Here is a 19,745-nt window from a genome sequence, read left to right as displayed (position 1 = left end):
TAAACACCTGTTTCAAGATGTTCCAACGAGGACAAACGTCATCTATCACGACGTTGATGTTGGGGACAGTAAGCCTGTAAAACAACATCCATACAGACTGAATCCAACAAAAGCGAAATATCTCCAGGAAGAAGTCAAATACCTGCTGGACAATGACTTTATTGAACCCAGTAAAAGTAACTGGAGTTCGCCGTGCATACTTGTTCCCAAATCAGATCACAGTTATCGTATGTGCACGGACTTTAGGAAGGTCAACACTTTAACAAAGACAGACACTTTCCCAATCCCCAGGATTGATGACTCTATCGACCGAGTGGGAAAAGCCAAGCATGTGACGAAATTTGACCTACTGAAGGGATTTTGGCAAGTCCCTCTGACGGATCGTGCTCGTGAAATATCCGCCTTTGTTACACCAGACGGATTGTTCCAGTACAAGGTGATGCCATTCGGAATGAAGAACTCTCCGGCAACGTTCCAACGGATGATCAACGACGTCATATCTGGGCTAGACGGATGTGCAGCTTACGTTGACGACGTCGTCCTGTATAGTGACACGTGGGAGGAACACATCAAGCTAATGCGGAAGTTCTTTGAGAGACTGAGTAAAGCAATGTTGACTGTCAACCTTGCCAAATCTGAGTTTGGTTGGGCGAGGGTGACTTACCTCGGACATACTGTAGGACAGGGTGAGGTAAAACCTGTTGATGCCAAAATCAGTGCCATTTCAAGTTTTCCCATACCAAACTGCAAACGACAACTGATGCGCTTTCTCGATATGGCTGGTTACTACAGAAAATTCTGTCCAAATTTCTCCACAATTACTGAGCCTTTGACTAACTTACTTAAAAAGAAAGTAAAGTTTGTTTGGTCAGAGCAATGCCAACAGGCATTTGATACACTTAAAGCCATACTGCAAAGTGCCCCAGTGTTGTCTGCACCAGATTTCACTTTGCCATTCAAATTAGCTGTGGATGCTAGTGATACGGCTGCTGGTGCTGTTTTATTGCAAGAGGATAGTCATGGTGTAGATCATCCTGTTTGCTATTTTTCACGCAAATTTAACACATCCCAGAGAACAGTGTTTCAGCCAGCTTTTGCTTGCATGGGGACACAGTGACCCATAGTAGGTCTGAATGGGGGACAAATTAAATTTTTGGGGGACATGTAATGTATTTCAATAAAACAACACAGCACAGTGTCATTATGTGTCATTATGAGCTGGTACTATATTTGATGTTCAATAGGCAAGTTAGGTGAATGCATTAACGGTAAGTATATATAGTAGGCCAATGGTGTTGTGCAAAATTGTGCCAACATGAAACTTGCAGTATCATTAAGTTTACTGCTACCATGTGGTATCCACATACACTGTAGGGCTCCCCCTTAGTCACCAAGATGATTAGCCAACTCATTAGCCAAATCAAAAATCTTGTAGCCCCTTTGAACATATTTTAGGCAGTTTATGATCTCAAGTGTGGCAACAACTTTCTTGGTATTCAGGAGTCCTTCATTTTTCAAATCAAAATGTTTTGTATTTTACATTAAAGAAATATTTGTTCAGTTTTTATTGCATTAATTATCTGTGTTTTTATGACATTAAAGTGATAGAAATATTTTTTCATTTCTCGTGGTAAACTTTTACCACCAGAAATAAAATTAGGTGGCAATTCTAAAAATCAGGTAGCAATGTGAAGTGTATATTACCAAAGATACAGAATATTTCTGTAGCATTCTGTCAGTGTTCACAGAATGACAACTTAATACATTTAAGCTACAAGCTCCTAATGTGGCAAATTTATGCAGTTTTTAAGTCATGATGAAAATTTTGTGAGCCACACACATAAAAATTTTCCATGCAGAAGAAAGCATTGGGTAGCATAGTGGCAATGTAGATACAATTATTGTGGTGTTTAAGGCCCTGGTGTTGTGTCATAGTTGTGATCAAGGAGGCTCGATAGCGTCTTAAGCATAAGTATTTTTCTTGAGACAAAAATGGTTTGGCCAAACGCAAATCCTGTAAAACAATACACAATATTGATATTGTTCATTTAATTTCCCAATGTTTTAGAGTAATCATTGTTTCAAAGATTATGATAACATTTTAGCCCAGAAATATTTTCATTTATATTTTGATATCATCAAGAAATGTCTAGTGATGTTCACTATTATATCATTAAACTTTGGAATCTGCAGAAATATTAAAATCATTCAGAATCACACCATTTCTTGTATAAGTTATAGCAGTTTGAAATATGCCAAATGGACAATTTTAATAGCTCTACTTTTGAATTGTTGCTTTGATGTTAAGTTACCATGCAAAATTGAAGCTCTCAAATGTGAAGATTTGAAAATGAATATGCTTACTTCAAGTACTGTTGACAATTTCCCTTTGCCATGACTCTTAATAAAGTAGAATTTAAACTGACAGTCAAGCTAAATGCCATTTAAATTGGAAGGCACCAAGAAATTTCTTTTTACATGCGATTGTACCTATTGGCCCTCCCTAGGTGGTTTCTTTTGAACCATAATTGTGTACTTAAAGGGTCTTCATTCATGACATCACGTGAAATGACCCAGATTTGACCTTTCAGAAAACCTCAGTTTTTCTCCTTTTCACTTGTACAATGACTCTGTTTGTGAAAGTTTCCTTAGAAATTATGGTTTTTGCTATCAAACTGAGTAGCTGCAGGCCAAATTTTGATGCAAGCAATGTAGGTAAAACTTGAACTCAAGGACGACCGGTACGCGGCACTATGCAGAACCAAGCCTCAGTGTATTCATGGACGTTGTGCGTCCGTGATGTATTGTAGTATCGAACAGCAACAATGTTTGTTTTACGTACCAGGGAATTTGTAACTTTGTAGAAAGGAGAGTAAACTGTTTCAATACATTGCAACTTTGTAGGAAGGAGGGTAAACTATTTCAACATCTTACAGCATTTTATTGTTAGCCGTAGTTTTCTGTCCAGGAGGCACTGTCTAAAAATTCAATAGCCACTAAAATATGGCCTACTCAGATTGCGTCATGGTGACCCACAACGGTTATTTTATCGGGACAAAACAAAAAAAATTGCGTCAAATGTCGCAATGCCGCACGCTGGCTGAAACACTGCAGAGAAACTACTCTACAATTGAAAAAGAGTGTTTATCTTTGATATTAGCTTTACAGCATTTTGAAGTTTATGTTACTTCTTCAAATCAGCCAATAGTGGTTTATATTGATCACAACCCTCTTGTTTTTCTGCAGAAATTTAAAGGCAAAAATCAGAGATTGCTAAGATGGAGTTTAATGTTACAGGAGTTTAATCTTGACATTCGACATATCAAAGGCAGAGACAATTTAATTGCAGACTGTCTCTCTCGTATTTAGAGTTTATTGTTGTTCACACCTTTAAGATGATATTTGTAAAAGAAAGATTTTTCTTTGAAAAATTTTCTTTTTTTGAAGAGGGGGTGTGTTTTGTGGGTCATTCCCCCACACTCATCATGAATTGAGTTCAATTAGTCTAGAACATTCTCAAGGTCACTGCCCTTAATGACCTCACAACCTTGAATTCAATTAGTCATGTTTGGAATGTTCTAGAAATTTAATTAGTTGTGTAAGAGAGATAATTTTAGAACAGTAATTAGCATGTCAATAAAAGTTCTAGATTGTTCTTATATGCATGTGTATATAAAAGGGACGTGCACAGCTTCCAGTCAGACTTTTGGGATCGTGTCTCTTGTGTGTTACTAAACTCCAGCCGTAGTAATTTTCAAGACTTCTCAAGACCTTCACTGTCAACGCTGGATTTATACTGTGGACTTTGTGCAGCTTCAAGCCTGCAAGCCAAAGGACTGTTCATTCATCCGACTGACTGTTACAACTCTGAGACTGGAGCTCTGCCGTCCCAGCTGAGATAAGTAGTCTGTACACTTTTAAAGCTTGTACTCTATCCTGACTTAGCAATTAGTTTTATTTTCGTAATAAATTTTGTTTAAACGTTAACTGCTGAGTTCACCCTTTTGTTCGTTTTCTCTGCACGTAACACAATCAATGATTAGCTTGAAAGAGAAACAATTGACACTTGGTCGGCAAGTGTGCTATTTCAAACGTTTCCTCAACGATGTATTTGATTGACACCTGTCAATCATTTGCAAGTGTGATCACAATCAAAGACACAGCAAATGGTTTGAATGGCCGGCCGCAATTTTAAAGAACGTCGGCTATTCTCACTAAAATACAAAATCGGCACATCAAAAAAATCGCAACACATCAAAGACCTTCACTCTATAAAACTCAGGTTTTGCCGTAGTTCATCCACACTCTAGTCAGAGATCTTGCAGAACGCACATCATGTCTCTCATCACACGTTGGCTCCAGCAAGTAAACCCATCGTCGACCCCGGGTCTCCCAGATCCACGGGAAGAAGCGTCACTCGCCGAAGCCCAGGTTACCGAAGCCGCCAACAAAGCTGTCGATGAGACTACCGTTACAGTATCGTGAAAGCGTAAACGCGGCGATTACCACTTCTATACTGACGAAGTTCGCGCAAAAATCGCACGTTCTGCTATCGAAAATGGTGTGATGAAGACCACGAGAAAGTTTAGTAAAGAACTCGGTCGAAGCATTTCCGAAAGTACGATTCGAAGTATGAGAGATTCGTATCGTCAGAGACAGCGTCAAAATCCCACCGCGACTTTGACAACACTTCAGAAAGGTCAGCGAGGTCAGCCAGTTCTCCTTGGTAGGGAGCTCGATATCAAAGTGCAGCAGTGGATTCGAAAAGTCCGTGTGAGCGGAGGGGCGATCAACACAAGAATCGTGATGGCTGCTGCGCAAGGAATTGTGCAAAAGTTTGAACGAACAAGACTTCAACAATTTGGGGGATCCGTCGCGATTACCAAGTCATGGGCGAAATCATTGCTGAAACGGATGAACTTTGCGAAACGGAAGGGTACAAAGGGAGTGAAGAGACAGCCGCGTGACTTTGAAGCTATCAAGAATGCTTTCCATGAACGTGTAAACAATGTCGTCGCTGAAAACAACATTCCAGCAGAACTGATTGTCAATTGGGATCAGACTGGTGTAAGTCTGGTACCTGGCGGCGAGTGGACTTTGAAGAAAGGGGTTCTCAACAAGTCACCATCAACGGTATCGACGATAAACGCCAAATAACAGCACTTCTAGCAATCAGCAAAGCGGGACTTCTTTTGCCACCTCAAGTCATCTACGGAGGAAAAACCGACCGATGTCATCCTTCTGTTCATTTTCCCGCAGGTTGGGACATAACTCATACAGAGTCTCACTGGAGTAATGAACAGTCTATGGTTCGCTACGTGGAAAACATCGTCATCCCTTACATGAAAGATCAGCGGACATAGCTCGGCCTTCCGGCAGATCAGCGTGCACTGTGTCTCTTCGATGTTTATAAAGCTCACCGCTCCAGAGAAATGCATGATTTGTTGCAGAGAAATCATATCAGCGTTGTCTACATTCCCACGACATGCACCGATCTACTCCAGCCACTCGATCTAGCAGTCAATAAAGTCTACAAGGAAGAACTGAAGAACTGTTTCCAGTCCTGGTATGCCGATCGAGTTAGTGAGTCTCTCGAACAGGATGAAAATCAGCGACCTGACGACAGTAACGCCGCAAACATCGATCTCCGAACATCGATCATCAAGCCTCTACACGCGCAGTGGTTGATAAAGTGTCACGACGCCATGTCATCTCGCCAGAACATCATCGTGGGCGGCTTTTTGCAGGCAGGACTTGTGTGAGTTACTTTATTAGTGAACACTTTCCTTCCGATTTTCGGACATTGTGGTCAGTTTTATTATCAAACTACAGTAACTTTGTTTTCGATGAAAGACTTGTGTGAACATTTTCGTAAAATTCTATGTAAACATTAAAGAGCCGTCCATGATTAAAACGATCAATGCGTAAGTTTATCGTACTTACCATCGAGACTTGTAGTACTTCATTTTTTTCGTCGTTACATTTTTTGTCATCGACTGTATTTATCTTTTATTAAGTCTTGCATGTTTTACAGAATAAAGCAATGATTGTGTTTCAAAGAACGATGTATGTCCAGTTGGTTGTATTTTATTAGTGGTGTGCACATGTGATAGCGTGTATGAACGACGGCATGTTTGTGTGTTTTTGTGAGCGTTGGCGTTGAGAAAGCTCATTAATATTCATTATATGGTCAGAAGTAAAATTCGATGGAACTTTATTTTCGCGGAAAAACCTCATGCGCGAAAATAGCGAAAATAAAATCCCAGCAAAAATAAAGTATTCCACAGTAACATGAATGACAATTCACTAAAGTGCAGGAAAAAATTGAATTACAACCTAATAGACTTTATATTATAAGGAAAACGAATAACAGGGAATATACAGTAAGGGAGGAAATCATAATCAAAACAATCGGCACGCAGAGGAGTTCCTCAAGACTCTGCAGGACGCGGAGGGAAGCCGTCCTGGGCCCTAATCAGCTATTTAATTAGCTTTTCCAGTCTCATGAATATTGACAATAGGTTAATTTCTTTGACCTCCTGACCCTTGTCAGCTGCAGTCGGCTTTGAGAGGAGTCGATCGGCGCAGCACTCCGATAAAGAATCATTGATATGCTAATTTATTGAACAAGGTTGTAGGAACAGGATTGACAAGCGTCGTATGAAGTTGTGTTTATGACTGAAATTTTACTGTGACTGTCAAGCCTCAGTTTGACCATCGAGGTAGGGCCTCCATGGTTTGACCTTCTTATGCTGTCAAATAGACATGCATTGCAATGAATTTCGTGTACTCTTTGAAAATATACCTATTAAAGAAACTTTTGCCAAGTGAAGCGTATTGCTGGTAGTGTCATATCGGTAGTGTTGATACAACTCCTGCTACGATTTATTTATTTTGAAGTAATAAAACATGACGAAAAGGGTTAACAAGGGCATTTGACATTTGATACACTGTCTAGGGTAACATTGCCAAAACACTTGAGCAACATTACAGCAGCAATAAAAGTACAAGAATCGCTGAACATATTGCATAGAATAGATGCATGGCCACAGCATCAAAACAATGGAAATCTGACAGTCTGAAAGGAGGGTACTTCATTTGCATGCATAATTAGGGATTTAGTTCAAATTCGAACAGCGCCCTCTAGACAGTGAGTGACGGTTACGGCATTTTTCGCCAGAATTTTATCCGCAGATATCTCAGCCTTCATTTAGCATCCGTCCTGTTTCCAGTTAGCGGCTGAATTGTACTCTTAGTTAGTGTTCGCCGATGATTTTTTGTGGGGTTTTATCGATTCGTTTTTTCGTTAGCCTTATTTTCATGGTTTTCGAGCGACCGAAAATGCCGTTCACTTAACACTGCCGCAAAAGCATATCCAATGTCAAATTTCCATGATAAGTAGGGAGGGGACGTATCTTGAGTAGGTCCATACGATCTGAAAAAATCTCAGTGGCTTAAGCCTCCGTTTTTGAAACACGTCTCGTTGAAGTTGACTATGCAGCGACGTTCATGTGTTAAATCTAACATGGCGACCAGCGTACAGCGCAGCGTGAGTGTACACGTAGACTCTTTCAGCTCTTTCTCGGTCGTCACCGGCTAACTTGGCAGATTTTTTCGGTTCTATTTATGTTTTCAATGATTGTGACGAGGAAGCCAGACTGCAAGCTTGTGTTACCTCACTGGCCAACACAATCTGCCTGGCTGGCTTCTCGGTAAAGTCAAGAACAGCGCAAATGAAAAAAAACCACTACGGTGACAGAAGGGCTACGTTTATCACTGTCTGCGGCCGTACACTTAGTATAGTGGTAGACACCCGTCGTACTGACTAGCAGTGCTGTTTCCTTTATGATTGATTTTTTCCGTTTTCGCATTCTAGTAGCTAGCAAGCATACAAAAACTGTAGGAAATAACATCGACCGCAAAAAAACTCTGTGGATAAATACGGCTACCCTGTATCCCGCACACGAGTACGTGAATATGAGATGCGGCTAGAATGATAGCCGGTAAACACCTGCGCGCTGCGGCCATCCCTGCTGGCATTGCCTTGCGTGCTCGAATTAGACTGGCACATTTATAACTCGTGTAACTAGCAAAAATTTTGGTTTTTTTTTTAAAGTATTGATGGTCAGAATGTGACATTAATTAAATACTTTATTTATATATAACATCAGTGACCCGATTACAGGAGTAAACTTTGAAAAAAAATGAAACATTAATCGTGTGGTAACGCCCGCGCCGTGTGAACGACAAGTGGTTTGGTCGCGGTAAACAGCGTGGAGTGTACGTAGTGTAACGGGTGTTTGTATACTCATAGACCCTCGAGATCTACGTATACAGCGATATGGTTACTGCATGCCAACATTCAACACTGCCGCAAATACATGTCCATGGTCGCATGGTCATGAAAATTTCACCAAATGTTGATAATAGTTAAATGAATATTTTCTGAAATTTTCGGCTTGGCTTAAGACCTCTAAGGTCATTATAGAGCTGTTTTACGAAAAAGGTGAAGTTTACTTCCGCATTTTGCGGGTCGACCTCGCCACCCACTTTGTAGCGATTTAAATAAAATCTCAACTTTTCTAAGTTTACCCTAGGAAAACAGATCATTAGTATGTATGCTACAACTGAAAGCAAAAATTATAGTTCTAGCTATTGTACGTTTTGCTGCACGTCGATATTTAAAAACCACCCTTTCGCCATATTTTATCCCTCACTGCAGTGGCGGTCAGCGTAACGAAAACGAGGCTCTACAACACGAACTTTTATGCAAATTTCATAGGCTCCTTTCAGACTGTGATATAGTCTCCATATCGCCGTGATTTCTCTCTGTCCTTGTTTATTTCTGCAACGCATCTTTATCGTCATCACAACAGCTCCTTGCCATTGCCTTTTTGCCCTTCGATCATGACAAGGACACAGTCCTTTCGCTTATCAATAGTGCGAACCAAGATGTGATCACCAGTTTCTACAAACTAATAGTCTTTCAATAGTTCTGAACATTGCTCTATCATTATTGTTGCCCGGTCAATTTATTAACCACATGTCCTTTTTACACAGGTGTGAGAATCGGAGCGACCGGGAAATGTGAGCTTGCATCTTAATAAAATTCGTTTTGAAAACCTACAACTTGTATTTTTGTCCGTTACTGTGATCACGGGCCACTGTGCTCCCATCTAGCTGTTTTACTTGATGACCACGGAGCTAGTCTGTTTTTAGCTCCATGTTGGTACGATAGTTTGTTAGGTTGTATGAGTCCGTACCATAAGCTAAGTCAACGGTAATGACGTCGTGGAAAAATGCAAGTGTTTTCACTGGCTTACTGATTTCTCGTACTAATAATTATGTTTTATTGAATCGGCGCAATGTCTTGCTATAAGTTAACACATACACTGTGTTCAGCGAGGTAGTTCACTGCGGTCAATAAACTAGAATTTATTCTCTATGAGGAACAAAAATATTAAATAATTGAATATCATCTATGGCTTGTCATTATGTTGAAAATCCAGCTTCGAAAATGACCAATAAGTTGTGAAAGTATTGTAGCCCTACGTACCGTGCTGTGTGTGTTCCGGGCGTTACACAGCTGTGTACGCCCGGAACACACAGCTCGGTACGCAGGGCTTAAAGTATCGGTGCTGTCAACTGCGTGACCTGTCCTATCGCCAGGCATTTCACGCAAACAATTTGCTTCCACAATAGTAGCTTGAATCTATATTTCTAATGTCTATGTCACTGATCTCGTCGTCGTGTGAACCCCGGGGCGTCTAAGGTACAATTTCGGTGACTTGTAACATAAGACCGTACTGCCGTAAGGTGACTTTGTCCGACCTGGGAAACATGACGAGATGCGACAGAAACAGAAGTTTTAAATATTACCATTGAGGTACACCTCGATAGTGGCACGAGGCTGTGTATTCCCGGCATTATGGTGGGAGGCCGTATAACGCCGAGAACACACAGCCCTAACACCCAGAGCTGTATGAAGCAGTCTCTCCCGTTCGTGAACGAACAGCGTGTCGATGTTAGTGCAAAGCATAAAAACATTCCTCAGAATGTCATGTCGATGCGACGCGCACTGCACTGATGACAAGTTGTTTTCACAGACCTAGCAAGGTATACAGAAATAAATTTAAGACTGTCATTTTTAGGCTATTGATCTTTAGAGCAAAAATCGAGCGTTTATGTTAAAAATTTCGGGAGATACTCAAGTCAACGGTTGTGAACGCCCTTGAACCAGAACCGCAACCTTTCTGTGTGACCCGTTCAGTTGTTTAAATGTCGCATACATAAATGTCACGGGATTTACAAATCACGTGACTAAAAGTAGTTTCGCTGTCTGTGTAGCTATTTGATTTTCAGGGATAACAGATAAACAACGTAAACACATGCAATTTCATTTTGCTGAGATAAAAGTCCGACCAAAGCCCAAGGGAATATCATACTTTCATACATAGCCAGCTGTTCGGAAGAACCGCTTGTTTCCATAGCGACCATGCGACGTCAAGGCCATCGACCGATGTTTCCATCGGATTTCTTATAATAACGCTCATGCTCCATGGCTAGTAATATTATGGCAGAGGATCAGCTCTCTGAATCTCTCATTTCACGTCCTTTTATGTACGTTCCACGTCTTACAAAAGGACTCCAGTGAAGTTAAAAGCTAACAGTAACACAAACTTTAGGATGGAAAGAGACTGAACGAGGTACTCACGCCAGCGGTAGTGGTAAATAACTACTTGGCGACCCTGAAGTCTAAATGATTGCGTCGTCGTGTACATTCTTACGTTGATCACGACTTCTATTGCATGATGATCATTCCATATAGCCCATTTACTATTTTACCCACTACTTGTCTGAAGAAGCTAAACAAAACTTTATCAATTTGTTTTCTATTGTATCAAACATAATCCTCCACACACGGGACTGTGTATCAAACTATGGAAGACAATGCGTTTGTCCAAATGTTTACTTGAAACCTGCTACCGATAACGTACTTGTCCGTGTCACACATATTGCATTGTTGGTTTTCACTTTCACACCATTGAACTATCTTATCTCTCCTTTGGTCACCATTAATAAAAGACCACCTTCAAACAAATCTGAGTGATAACAATGGCTGCTCATCCACTGATATTCATTTTCACCTTTTTATCGATTGTTCAAACTGACATGACATATCAACTTGTTAGAGATTTTACAAACGGCAAAGGAACCCATTCTCGGTTTATTTAAATTTCACTCCTTTAAACACTTCATGCCGACACTTTGGAAAGATATCAAGGAGCATGCGATGTCACTTTCTATTACTGCAACTTTTGCTTCTGAAGAATCAACACCTCTGAACGATGTCTCGTGAAGTAGCAGAAATCAAGTGGCTCGAGCCGGAGAGAGATAGGTAAGATGTTTCACAATTTTACGGCATGGTTTTTTGCTGTGTTCTTTGTTTTTTTTAGGCTATGAAAGATGACATTGCCCGATAGATTTGCTTTCATTCGCGACGAGAACTCCCTCCAAAAACAATTTTGTATTAATTTAACATCGTCTCCATTCACAGAGGTAAAGTTTCCCTTGTCCCGCGGCGCAGAATACATCCGGTAACGTTTGAGGCAGGCGACACTGTCCGAGTGAAGTGGCGAAAAAGCTGGTATAAGGCAAATGTTTTGAGTACAAATGGTGAGTATCCTTCCAAATTGCTGTCGGCAAGTCGAGGGGCTCATATATTTTGTTTATTTAGCTCACGGTCATCGCGTTTAGTCATCTTTATTTCGATTGTCGGGATATTCGCACTGTTTTCCCTAGCTTACGTTTGTGAAATAACCACGGGGAAACAACACGAGGTATAGGAAGTGAAAGCATTTGTTGTTTTTTTCTAAGGTACACTTAAACCTTGTGGGACTGCATTTTTGGCAACTTTCTCCCAAGACTTTGCTTTCGCAACGTTAAAAATCACAGTGTACTACCGAGGCATTTTCTGCATGTTGGATTGATGATTTTCAGTGATGGTATGGAAACTGCTTTTAGATAACATCGTTCTATGTCTAAGTGCAATATGTAGAAAGTTCCTTGGTCAGTGTTGGTTTACTAGACATTTCGGAACCAAGTAGTTTAGGCCTTTCAATTTCTGGCCAAAGTCGTTTCAGCACCGCGATCCACGACGTTTGGGGCACCGTTGTATTTTACCATCATTGATGTCAATCGCACTGACGTGGGACGAGTTTGATCATAGACTTCCAAGCATGGAGCTAAAAAGCTCCATGATACAATATACATGATAGAGGGGTCTATGGTTTGATAGGGACGTCAGTGACACAAGTTTGTCGATAGCAATATCAACGGACACTGCAAAAACTTGAAAGCGGTGCCGAAACGGCACGCTGTAGTCACACAGAAAGCACTTTTCTTTTTAAATTGTCGTAAAATGATAGGTCATTAACATAACAATTGATTATGTTGTTATGCAAATTACTCTCTGCTATCGAAATTCCTAGGGAGAACACTGAGAAATACACACAAAAGTACAATCAGAAAGCGAACGTTACGCTTCCGAATATGATTGTCAGTCAGTTACAAAATTAGTTTTTAAAAAAAATTGAAAAGGGGATGCTAAAACCTCTTGGGTGACGGTGCCGAAACGACTTTTGGCCAGAAATTACTTAGGCCGAAACAACTTGGTGCCGAACTGCCCAGTTCCCATGAGTGTTTACGCTTTGAAAAACATTAAACTACTTGTAGTACATTGATCAAAGAACAGAAAGAAAATTAAAATGAATGTTATATCTAATTGACTCATCCCACTACACTTTCTGTCAGGTTCTAAAAGAAAACGGACGAGCTCAGAGTTGAGTGAAGACGATGACACTGTTCTCGCGGTTAGCAAAAGATCGACGCCGGTACCACAGCCCGATCCGTCCGAACCACCACACTCACAATCACCAATAGATGAAGCCAGGCCGACGTCCGCAGCTCAAGCCGATCCGTCCGAACAACCACACACAAAATCACCAATAGGTGAAGCCAGGCTGACGTCCGTCGCGGCCGCAGCTCAACCCGATCCTGCAGAATCACCACAAACAAAATCACCGATAGATGAAGCCAGGCCGACGTCCGCAACTCAACCCGACCCGGCAGAACCACCATACGATGAAGCCAGGCCGACGTCCGCAGCTCAACTTGACCCGGCAGAACCACCATACGATGAAGCCAGGCCGACGTCCGCAGCTCAACCCGATCCGGCAGAACCACAAAATGCAACATCGCCAAGAGATGAAGCCAGACCGACGTCTTCAACTCAACCCGGTCCGTCCGAACCACCACACGCAACATCGCCATTAGATAAAACCAGGCCGACGTCCGTAACTCAACCCGACCCGGACGAACCAGAACACGCAACATCGCCAATCGGTGAAGCCAGGCCACCTCTCCAGATGAACGAGGATGATGTCACCTCCGACAAAATTCCACCACTTCCCGATTTCCCCGATATTTCTCTGCTGTACTCGCCAGTCCACGAACCTTCCCGTGCAACAGACTCAATCATGAACTTTCTATCGAAAATATATGACGAGATGAAGAGCCTTAGGGAAGAAGTTAAACAAGTAAGCGTCGAGGTGACAGAGATGAGAGAGTTGATCGGTATGAAAAAGCGGCAGCACGAAGCACCAACACCGCTCCCGTCGGTAAACCCGCAACCGATGACCTCAGCCTTCAATGTGTCAACCGCCCGCGAGTTATTCAGACAGGGACCGAAACCAGTGTTCCCCGCACTCAGAGACGACAAAGTCGTGATCAGCCGACCAGACAGCAACGTTACCTTGACAGAAGAACAGTACCGAGAGTGTTGCCTCAAGGCCAACAGTGGGCAGAAACTTGTGTTGAAGATGATGGATGTCGTGTTTTCCAAGGAAGAAATTGCAATTTCGAACTTGAATGGTGGGCCAACCAAGTGTAAGACCGGCATTGTCGAGAAGAAAAAGCTAGACAAGCAGATCATGTTAGCATTGACACAACAGGCGATACTGCAATACCCTGGCTGTCAGGATACCAGGCAACAACGGGATGCACTTGTCGAGGCTATCAACGGGAAGTGTCGTCATCTCTGGAAGGCATTTTTTGGACAATAATTTTACCATAGACCCTTGAGATTTTTACCAAGCCGTGCATCAGTGACGAAATTAAATAACACTGATGTTAACTTTTTGATATTTTGTATACTGTTTCCTTGCTTTTATTGAATTAAATATCATTCACACATTATCTCATTACTTTGTGTATATTTATGTGTGGTATCGACTTTTAAAAGCTTTATCCTCTTTCCTGGCCTGGCTGAAAAATAAAAAGCGAAACTCGAACCTTATTAATCCTTGAGTAATCTGATGGACAAAAACCCATCACATTTCCAAAACTTACGACATTTTTGTTGTACTGTTCAAGAATGTCATTGTTTAGTTTCATCCCCCCCAAAAAAGAGTTAAACCCCAAAATCGATGTGGCTTGCCATGTGTGTCTGAGAGAGAGAGAGAGAGAGAGAGAGAGAGAGAGGGATCTGTACGTACCCCTTTTCTAGTGAGACCCCGTACAAGTGTACTGAGTGATTTGAAATGACTTTTCAATGACGGCGGCTGAATAACCTTCAAGGACAAGGCTTTGTTAGAGTCGGTCTCCGGACAGCAGGCTGAAAACGTTATGACGATTGCACAAAAAAGGATAGAAAGCACGATGACATCGGACTTCACATGCAAAATCACATCATTTTTATAAAATATATACGCTGCCGACAATATCTTCGTTTGATAATCAGATTTTACTGGTACAATACGGTGTACAGTTAGAATATTTATTCAAAATTCAAATCTTTGCGTTTAGTATCAACCTGAAAAAGCTGATAGTATTTGTCATAGACGATGCAACACGAAAAACATACTTTTTTTGTGTGAATAATCCGGCTGTATAGTGCATCACGCGGTTCATGATTTGTGTAAAACATGTGACTCCATGTCAAATAAAAGACCGCCAATGCGCCATTCAAAATTCTTCCCGCTCCAAATTGCGATCGATAATAATGTCTAATAAATTGTTTGACCAGTTTTAAATTTTGGCAATAAATTTAAAGAAAGATAAAAATTCAATGAACTTGAAAAAAATTACACAACTTTTTTTTGTTTCATCTTTGCGCAAGGGATAGTACTGGTCGGCTTTGTAAATGCAGCTGTTTACGTCTCTGGCAGGGTCGGGTCGTCAAAAGGTCAACCCGCCACAGAAAGTAAACTACAGCCGTGACAGCAGCGTACGCATGACGGCGGCTGAATAACCTTCAAGGACAAGGCTTTGTTAGAGTCGGTCTCCGGACAGCAGGCTGAAAATGTTATGACGATTGCACAAAAAGGACAGAAAACACGATGACATCGAACTTAACATGCAAAATCACATCATTTTTATAAAGTATATACGCTGCCGGCACCTTCTTCGTTTGATAATCAGATTTTACTGGTACAATACGGAGTACAGTTAATAAGATAATTTGTAAGCTTATTTAGCAAGAAGATTATCCTAAGAATTAACTCTGCCTAACAGTTGTGTAAATACACCAACGCTTACACCGCGAACTAACCGGTTCTGTGTTCATTCTTCCAATTTTCACGATGTGTTCAGTATTTCATTCGTACCACACATTCAAACAGTGGTGCAGAAAGTCTTGAAGTTTAACATGGGCTGGAAATGTCCCCGAAAACCAGAGCGATGGGTGGCGTACACATTTCTGCGTTTTACTGCGTTACGTTTTGGCAATGTATTGCAACTTCTGGTGAGTGTATAAACTCCGTGCCACGTTGACGAATAAGTCTGTTCTTTGCACAACTAATTCTACTGGTGTCAAAAATACCACAAATATAGCGAAACAAAAGACATCGTAACTAACGTGAATAAAAGCCATTAATTTATTCAGAATCTACCAAGTACTCTTAAGGCTGATCGTGCAAAAACAAATCGAAGTGTCAAAACTCCCTGAGACTGTGTAACTTGTTTGTTATTACAACCTTTAACTTATACACAAATAGACTTGTGACATCTGATATCGTTATCTTGTAATCTGCGATAGCAATGGCAGAGTTGCGTTTATGTCTATCAAATAAAAGCAAACTGAACCAGAGAAACAATTGAAATCAAAGATCATTTCAACCGATACAGGACTAAATTGAGTTCACTTGGATAAGTCAAATACAACGAACTATCGCGGATACTAAGTATCTTTTATAGATATTCGACGCTTATCGGCTTTACAATGTCTGTGGATGATTTGTAGTGTCATGTTAAAAATTCCTTTAACGACGCGGATGGAAAAGTCTTTTGTGTCGGGTCTTCTCGGCAGCAGAAGAAAACGTGTAGGACGGACACTTGTCACACATTCCGATGCCTAGCTCTTGGTATCTTGGCATATGACGGTTTGGCTCTGGGAAACGAGGTTGACTAGCTGCCTGTATAAATGTCAAAAAGTGACCTTCAGCGTCTTCACTGGGCACAGGGGCGGGTAGTCCGGTGTTGCACAGGAATGTAACTGCCTCAGTAGCGATCACTGGATTACTGGAACAGTGATGACAGTCTTCCCTCGTACACTTGCAAAACACTATTGTACCAATTTGCTTCTCAACATGTTGTATCGTAAAGTCAAGTTCTTCTCTCACATCATTATTCTCTGGGCGTCTAATTTCGCGGACACCTGCCTGTTGCACCAAATGGTGAACCCTCTCGTAGTCATTAAAAAGCCGTGGAACATCTTCCGAACACTTCTCGTACCTTGTTGATACTGGAAAACCATGGTGCTCTGTGTTGCTCCAATATCGACACAACAACTCCATCGCTTTGTCGAAAACCTTGAAAAATTAATAACAACAATTGAAACTGTTATCGAAAACCCATAACGATAGATCACATTTATTGGTAGCCATTGAGATTACCGGTCATGGCACTGTCAATCAATTTTCCTGACAAGTTCGCAAAAAATAGAAGTATTAAATGGACATTTCTAAAGTTTTCCTCAGACCAAGAGTTTCGTACATACGAAAAACTTATCATGATTTTGGAAACAAAGCGGTAAAATTTAATACAATACGTGTATTTCTCGTCGCCTAATCAAGTTTGTATCGAGTCATGGGGCAATCATAATTGAAGAACGTTCAGACGCTATAAGTTGTGCGTAAACCTCAGGGACAACATGTACGGTACCGGTATGTTTTTGTAAAAATCGCCGATCCCGTTTTCAATCTTTGTTTTCCCGAGTTTTGTCTCATTATAGTGCAGTTTTTTTTTAAGATTCTATACAAGTATGAATAGGGCAACACCACAAACACACTATTGGAGGAAAACAAAGTAACAAAAATCTTACCTTAGCCTCTTTCTTCCTTCTCTCTTGTTTGGTCATTCTGTTCCGCCGGGCAAACGGTGACGAATCATCACCATCAAGTCGGTCTGGTAGTGTTACACCTGCCAGCTTCTTTGACAGGGTCGCCCATCCTCTTTCGATCATGTTGAATGCACTAAACCCCGGACAAAATGATGTAAGGATCAGTGCATCCAGTTTCAAATCCCGCCACAGTCTCATGTAGTATACGATGTTCGTTGCAAAATTGACGTTGTAATCTGAGCCACCGTCAAGAACACCGCAAACGATGGGTTTCCTCTCCTGTCGTATCAAAGGCGCCAGGTCACTGATGTGGGCTACAATGTTGCACGGCTGAAATGAATCAACGCGATTCACAACTGTCATGGGTCCACTTCTTGGAAAATTGTAATGTTCACGGCCGATGTCATCTCTGCACATGGCTGGAACGGCGTCACTCTGTTGCAGCAGCATGTAGCCAGCAGAGGTTATCAAGTAGCCGGGATTGGGGAAATCGTGATCCGGAAAATTAGGTGCGTCAGAGTTAGGAAAATACCTTGTGTTTTGAAAATGCTGGGACACGGCAGTGACCCCGATCTTCACTTTATTCATGTTGTCACATGATACTGCAAGGGCCGACATCTTGTGTCTGGCGGCAAACTCCATCACATACTTCACTTGGGCGAAGTAATAGTGCGCGTTCTTGTTGTCTTTACGGAAGTTGTTTGTTGATGTTGTCACCCTTGCGTCGATATCCCCAGTATACAGCATCGATGACTTGAACCGTTTGTCTGGTGCGACCATCCATCTTGAAATGGTCGAGAGACTGACACCGTGTTTCTTCAGGGCAGAGTCATTGTTGTATAGACTCTGCTGGATCTGTGCCCTGGTTACACCACAGTTCCCAGTTGTCTCTCGTCGCCTCTTGTGGGCCTCAAACCCATTGCTCTCAACGAAGTTTTTGGCACTGTCGACTACGTTTGGAAAGAGCTGACTAATTCTAGGTCTACCGGCACCAACTCTTCTACCTCCCCGATTGTCTCTTTTCTTCACGACGTTGCTGTTGTCAACGGCGTCGGTGAAGTTACCCGTGGGAACATATGTATCGCTTGTCTGGTTTTCGCTGAATAACCAGGCCAAGGATGGCGATGGACTTTGCACTAGGGTGTGTTCAGGGCCCTGAAAAGGGCCGGCGGAAGAATTCGCTCTTTCTGAATCACCGCTAGGATGCACAAATAACCAGGAGAGTTCAGACATCGTGATGTAGCAGGATATACTTGCAATACGAAACTTGCATAAAAACTTTTGTGTGCAAAGAAACGGTTAACACAAAATCATCCCAGATTTACATAACAATCACCTAAAGTTGAATTTCGCGTCATTTTGGTTGGGAGTTACCGAGGTTGTTCTAAATAAAGCTCTTGTTCATTTGAAACAAATAACATAAAATTTTCTCCCGTGTCACTCTCTGAAATCAACTAGTTCCAATCACGGAGGACCTTTTAAACCTCCGAGCAACCTTAAAAGCTTGCCTAGCTCTATGTTACGTTTATCGAATCGGACGTTATGTCAACCAAAAAAGTTGAGCGCTGCCGCACAGATGCAGCGTTACATTTTGGCTAGAGTTGGATATTTCGAATTCAAATGGATGCCAACTACGATTATGGCAAGGGAGAAAGCATTGGAGCTGTCATTAAAGTAGAACATTTTTTGTTCCAGATCGTATTTTTGGACTGATGAAAAAAGGTATTTGAGCTCGTACCAATAACTGGAGTTGAGACGGCAAATACAGATTGAGTATTAAAGTTCAAGGGCATTTACTTCTTGCATGATAAATCATCTTCCTTTTGTAAAGTGCATATCCGGAAAAATAGAAATATTTAGAGAGAATTTGTGTGTTGTCTTGGCTTCTAAAAGGTGTTCCTGCATCAACCAACTTACCTAATCGCTACCGTCTTGTGTGAGTTTCTTCGACATCACCTCTCAACGATCAGTGATGTTATCTTTATTTGAAATATTCTTTGATTGGAGATGGTATTTAAACTTGGAATTTACAACGTGAGGCACCCAGTCAGAGAAACAATTTATAGTAAGGCCAAACAGGTCATACATTTTATTTTATTGTTTACATTAGTTGGATTCCTCAAGGACAACTGCAGCTGTATGGTTTGCCATTAAAACAAAGCAGTCAGCAGTTTCAGGGCAAAAGGTCAACCCACATTGTCACATATGCAGACAAATAGGAATAAAACGACACATTGCGTTGGTGAGACAAATTCAGAGGAAGTTTATCTGACTACTAAAAATAGATGCACTTGAAACAAATCCAGCATGACTTTGCCTTTTCTATTCCCGTGCCACCCGAGAAGAT

At 41.4% G+C, this 19,745-nt stretch overlaps 3 protein-coding genes across 4 annotated transcripts in view; 2 read left to right on the top strand and 1 right to left on the bottom strand.

The window, feature by feature from the left end:
• The window catches only part of LOC139136540 (spermidine synthase-like), a 126,471-nt gene that overhangs the window by 84,937 nt on the left and 21,789 nt on the right, over window positions 1–19,745 (top strand). The gene's annotated exons all lie outside the window — the stretch shown is intronic.
• On the top strand, window positions 4,109–14,553 carry LOC139136539 (thrombospondin-related anonymous protein-like). Its single transcript, XM_070704262.1, has 3 exons — window positions 4,109–11,398; window positions 11,558–11,676; window positions 12,814–14,553. Exons 1-3 carry the CDS (start codon window positions 11,349–11,351, stop codon window positions 14,121–14,123), a joined length of 1,479 nt encoding a protein of 492 aa, XP_070560363.1. The 5' UTR covers window positions 4,109–11,348; the 3' UTR covers window positions 14,124–14,553.
• LOC139136538 (uncharacterized) lies at window positions 15,423–19,464 on the bottom strand. The gene is made up of 2 exons (XM_070704260.1): window positions 17,381–19,464; window positions 15,423–16,868 (listed from the first exon to the last, which is right to left on the bottom strand). Exons 1-2 carry the CDS (start codon window positions 18,629–18,631, stop codon window positions 16,320–16,322), a joined length of 1,800 nt encoding a protein of 599 aa, XP_070560361.1. The 5' UTR covers window positions 18,632–19,464; the 3' UTR covers window positions 15,423–16,319.

The sequence above is a fragment of the Ptychodera flava genome, chromosome 7 (assembly GCF_041260155.1).
Source record: "Ptychodera flava strain L36383 chromosome 7, AS_Pfla_20210202, whole genome shotgun sequence".
Taxonomy (NCBI): Eukaryota; Metazoa; Hemichordata; class Enteropneusta; family Ptychoderidae; genus Ptychodera; species Ptychodera flava.
This window is presented reverse-complemented; position numbering and strand designations above follow the sequence as displayed.

Excerpts from the sequence above, each read along its gene's own strand:
- LOC139136539 (XM_070704262.1), top strand. The coding sequence starts at position 11,349 with ATGTCTCGTGAAGTAGCAGAAATCAAGTGGCTCGAGCCGGAGAGAGAT. Across the intron at positions 11,399-11,557 it reads CTCGAGCCGGAGAGAGATAG|AGGTAAAGTTTCCCTTGTCC; the intron begins GTAAGATGTTTC and ends CTCCATTCACAG. Across the intron at positions 11,677-12,813 it reads AAATGTTTTGAGTACAAATG|GTTCTAAAAGAAAACGGACG; the intron begins GTGAGTATCCTT and ends ACTTTCTGTCAG.
- LOC139136538 (XM_070704260.1), bottom strand. The coding sequence starts at position 18,631 with ATGTCTGAACTCTCCTGGTTATTTGTGCATCCTAGCGGTGATTCAGAA. Across the intron at positions 16,869-17,380 it reads GAAGGAAGAAAGAGGCTAAG|GTTTTCGACAAAGCGATGGA; the intron begins GTAAGATTTTTG and ends TAATTTTTCAAG.